Source organism: Gadus chalcogrammus, chromosome 9 (assembly GCF_026213295.1).
Source record: "Gadus chalcogrammus isolate NIFS_2021 chromosome 9, NIFS_Gcha_1.0, whole genome shotgun sequence".
NCBI classification, from domain to species: Eukaryota; Metazoa; Chordata; class Actinopteri; order Gadiformes; family Gadidae; genus Gadus; species Gadus chalcogrammus.
The window spans coordinates 11225513-11229932 of NC_079420.1; the positions used below are offsets into that span (position 1 = coordinate 11225513).

Below are 4420 nucleotides of genomic sequence, written 5' to 3' on the forward strand. Positions count from 1 at the left end.
AGGTGGAAATATTAATATATTAATAAATATTAATGGGCTATTCTTCGGACTTCATGTCGAACGGGAATAATGTAAAACTGCTCTAAATAAACACGGGAACAAATGAAAAACGAAAAGATGACATCCAACTGAACTCAGAACATGGTGTTGATGGGCACCTGTCACTCAGCAGCTGACAGGAGCCTGCGTTCAGGGCGGGGCTGCAGCTTGTTAGGCTCGTTAGCGGCCGGGCCTACAAGGGAGGCTTCAGCGGGGCTCAGTGTTTGCAGAGAGACTCGGCAGTACAAGGTCCAAGTCCACGTGTGCATCTGACAGTGCTGTTACCATTCCCAAAATGCAGTTTGCAATTCAACTCCTTTTCCTTGCCGGCAGCTGGCTGGCTTCAGGGACCCAGTGGCCCCAGGAGCCCCACCTTTCGTACAACTCACCTGTAGACCTGAGAGTCCAGCCTGCCGACCAGAATGACCAGCAGCAGTTCCAGCAGAAGCTGGCCGTTGAGCAGCGTCCGGAGCTGACCTGGCGGTACCCCGAGCAGCCGGTGGAGCAGAGGAACCTGGCCCCTGAGTTCACCCTCCGCCAGCCGGTGGTGCCAGAGACCGTGCGGGTGGAGTGTGGAGAGCAGGTGGTGCAGGTGCTGGTCCAGAAGGACCTGATGGGCATCGGCCAGCTCATCCTGGGCTCGGACATCCTGCTGGGAAACTGCCCCCCCAGCGAGGAGCTGCTGGACGCCCAGGTCCTCGTCTTCAAGTACCCGCTCCACAACTGCGGCAGCCAGCTGAGGGCAAGTATCTTCACAGGCTAGTTTGAGTCTCGGGGCTAGGAACTGGATCTAGACCCGCATTGTGGTCTTTGGCTCGTGTAGCTAGAACTGTAGCTACAGGGAAGGCTGCTAGATTGATCCCTGGCTCCTCATAGTGTCGACGTGTCCCTGAGCAAGACGACTCACCCTGACTGCTCACGACGAGCTGGCTGTCCCCGGTGTTTGAATGTTGGGTCATATTGTACAGTGCTTTGAGTGGCCTCTGGTTAGAAAAGAAAGATGCATATATATAAATACAGTGCATTTACTAGTACTAATGGAAGAACTTGGGAGATCTAAGGAGACTGTAGCTTTGAGGCTTAAGTTATGTTTTAGATTTTGTTCTCTATCCTGAGCATCCATGTTCCGGTTGGTTGGGTATTTGAAGGATTCTATTTTCCTGTGTTTGGTTTCAGATGACGGAGGACGCCTTTATCTACCAGTTCACCCTCCTCTACACGCCCAGCGCCGTGGGAGGGAGCCCCATCGTCCGCACGCAGGGCGCCTCCATCTCCATCGAGTGCCACTACCCCAGGCAAGCCCCCCCCCCCCCTTCTCTCTAATCTGCTCTAACACCGCTATGAGGACGGATACGTTTTGGCTTGTTCTTCAGGAGTCAAGACTTGTTTGAGTGATCAGGACTCGTTTGTGTTGGATCAGACCACGTTTGTGTGCCCGTGTTACCAGGACTGGTTTGTGCGTGTGTGTGTGTGTGTGTGACCAGGACTAGTTTGTGTTTCCAGGAATCAGGACGTGAGCAGCTCGCCCTTGAAGCCCACCTGGGTGCCCTTCATTGCCGCGGAGGCCTCTGAGGAGAGCCTGCACTTCTCTCTGAAACTCATGACCGGTACGTTGGCTCTGATAAAGGACCTGTGTAAACGCATGTCATCTTTGACTCTAAAGAGTCATGGGCGTCTGGGTCTTAAGTTACCTAACGTGACTTGCCCTCTCGCTGTACAGCTGGTCCGCTGTAGCGTCAGGTCTCTGGTGGGACTGACTCTACTGTCCTTTGGACGGTGCTTCAACAGTGCTCCTCTCTTCCTGTTTGCAGACGACTGGCAGTTCGAGCGGCCGTCCGCGCAGTACTTCCTGGGAGACCAGCTCAACATCGAGGCATCAGTGGCTCAGTTCCATCACGTGCCACTGCGCGTGTTCGTCGACCACTGCGTGGCAACGCTGATCCCCAACACCAACACGGTCCCAAGATACGCCTTCCTGGATAACTTTGGGTGAGGCCATTGGTGCACCGCAGGGGGCGGGGGCGAACGGCTTCTGGTTGATTCAAGGGGCGGCATGTGGCTCAGGAGGTAGCCCGGGTTGGCTGGTCACTGGAAGGTTGCTAATTCGGGTGACGCTGTGTCCCTGAGCAAGGCACTTAACCCTACCTGCTCCCGACGAGCTGGATGTCGCCTTGCATGGTTGACTCCGCCGTCATTGTGTGAATGTGAGTCAACATTGTACAGCACGTCGAGTGGCCACTGGTTAGAGAAGTGCTAGATAAATGCATTTACCAAGTTTAGTTTCAGAATATGAGGGATAAAATCCCACACTTGGTTTTGCTTCTGAGGTTCGGCATTTGTATAAGTTGGATGTTTAGTCGGTAGTCTCATGATGGTTCTGTGTAAAGGTGTCTGATGGACGGCGTGCTGACCGGCTCCAGCTCCCACATCCTGCCTCGTCGTCAGGACGACAAGCTGAGGATCCAACTGGAGGCCTTCCGCTTCCAGCAGGAGTCCAGCGGAGTGGTGAGTCTGCTCCACACCAGAAGGGTCTGGGCTCCGTGTGGCACGGCCCGGAGTCCATGGAGCTCCTCTTGACGAGACGTCCTTGTTAACGAGGTCGCCGTGTTCCTCAGATCTACATCACCTGCAGCCTGAGGGCCACCACGGCGGCCGAGCCAGTCAGCGCCACCAGCAAAGCGTGCTCCTTCTCTGACAGGTAGGATCTGTGCGCCTCACGCCCTCGTATGGTGTTTGAGACGGGACCTTGGGTTGGACTAGAGGTTGAATCCCTATCCCAGTACTTGAGAGATTGACCTAGTGCTGGACCAGAGGGTCCTTATACCGGACTACAGGAGGCTATCACTCCTCTCAGTGAGGGATGTGGAATATTGGTATTTGATATAGGGAAGAGCGGGTGTTTTTTTTTTTTTTGTGTAGCACTAACGCATTGCTGATTCTGATTGGTTCCTCGTGATCCCAGCTGGAGGGAAGCCGGTGGATTCCACAACCAATGCTCCTGTTGTGAGACATCTTGTGGTTCTGGACGAGCGATGGCTCAACCCCTGGGTATGTAGACCACCAACAGGGGGGGCTGCTGGCCTACGATGGACCATTTGGGTTGCTGGAACTGGTTTAGCCTGGACCATTGGGGTGTTGGAACTGAATAGACTACTAGACCATTGGGGTGCTGGAACTGAATTAGACTTGACCATTGGGGTGCTGGAGCTGGTTAAGAATGGAGGTGGTTTAATGACATTTGTTTTGTTTCTTTAGGCCAACAGTGGGAGTCGGAGAAGGCGGTTGGGCCGATTGGCGTGGACCAGCGGCCCCTCAAGTGAAGCCTTGTATCGCAGTGACTCAAATAAATACTGCATCTAAAATCTACTCTGGTTCATTTATTTTTGCGTACACTTGGCCTCTGCTTTATATGACAATATTCAAAAGTACTTTTTATCCGACTTCAGTCCAACTATTTTTTTTTTAAACGATGATGCTCTCATTTGTCACAACACCATAGTGTTCATACATGTCTGACTCATCTTACCTTTTCATACACATCTTATCACACAATGGGTATTTTTGTCATGCCTGGGCATGTCCTTCAGATGGGTAAAGGAGTCTTTCTATTACCTGATTTGGAAATGGTTTGTTAGGTCTTATTTTTCACTGTCGAACATTTATAAGTCTTGGAGAATTTTATTTACAATCAGATTTTTGTATTTTTCTTGTGCTAAATGCATAGAAGCATTTTTTGCCATGCCAAAAAACTAAGCTGAAGTTGACTATTAGCCGCTAGTGATGTGAGACCAGAAAGCGAGTACATTTTTTTTAAACGTACAAACTGGTCGTCTCTGGTTCTATGACATGTTTAAAGATCAAAAACTATTCTCTACTCTTGCATTACGCCATATGATTAATTCTGGGCCGACTGGGACAATGAATTGTTTTCATGGCCTGAAAGCTAGTTCTTATTCACATTTAAAGGCTGATACTCGCGTCTCGTTCACAGCATGATTTGGAGGATGTATTCACTTTAGGCCCCAATGTTCACAGGTATTGACCCCCTCATGTAGTATCCCCCAGTATGTCTGGCCCCCCACTAGGTTTTCCCACTCAACCGATCTCCAATGTACGGCCTCTTTCAAGCCAGCTTATCAAGGGTTAAATCACCTTGGGGCCCCCAAAACACGCCCGTTATATCTTAAACAGGATGTAAACTATCGGTTTGGAGCCTGGCCCCAAGTCATTCTAATGGGCAGTTTCAAATCCAGCTCATTATTTACATTTAAACACATCAACGAACAGGTTTTTCTATCACATTTGTACAACGGATACATTTTCCTTTTGCCTCTGCAACCTTGAACGGTTGCCTGAAACAGACCGTACAGAGACATCAAAA

General features: G+C 50.7%; 1 protein-coding gene across 1 annotated transcript; it reads left to right on the forward strand.

The window, feature by feature from the left end:
* Positions 1-245: 245 nt before the first annotated feature.
* LOC130389545 (zona pellucida sperm-binding protein 3-like) lies at positions 246-3405 on the forward strand. The gene is made up of 8 exons (XM_056599374.1): positions 246-781; positions 1216-1334; positions 1543-1646; positions 1851-2028; positions 2427-2544; positions 2655-2737; positions 3002-3087; positions 3295-3405. Exons 1-8 carry the CDS (start codon positions 335-337, stop codon positions 3357-3359), a joined length of 1200 nt encoding a protein of 399 aa, XP_056455349.1. The 5' UTR covers positions 246-334; the 3' UTR covers positions 3360-3405.
* The last annotated feature ends 1015 nt before the right edge of the window (positions 3406-4420 follow it).

Coding starts and splice junctions, on each gene's coding strand:
- LOC130389545 (XM_056599374.1), top strand. CDS start 335: ATGCAGTTTGCAATTCAACTCCTTTTCCTTGCCGGCAGCTGGCTGGCT. Junction 1,335..1,542: donor ATCGAGTGCCACTACCCCAG/GCAAGCCCCCCC, acceptor TTGTGTTTCCAG/GAATCAGGACGTGAGCAGCT. Junction 2,545..2,654: donor AGCAGGAGTCCAGCGGAGTG/GTGAGTCTGCTC, acceptor CGTGTTCCTCAG/ATCTACATCACCTGCAGCCT.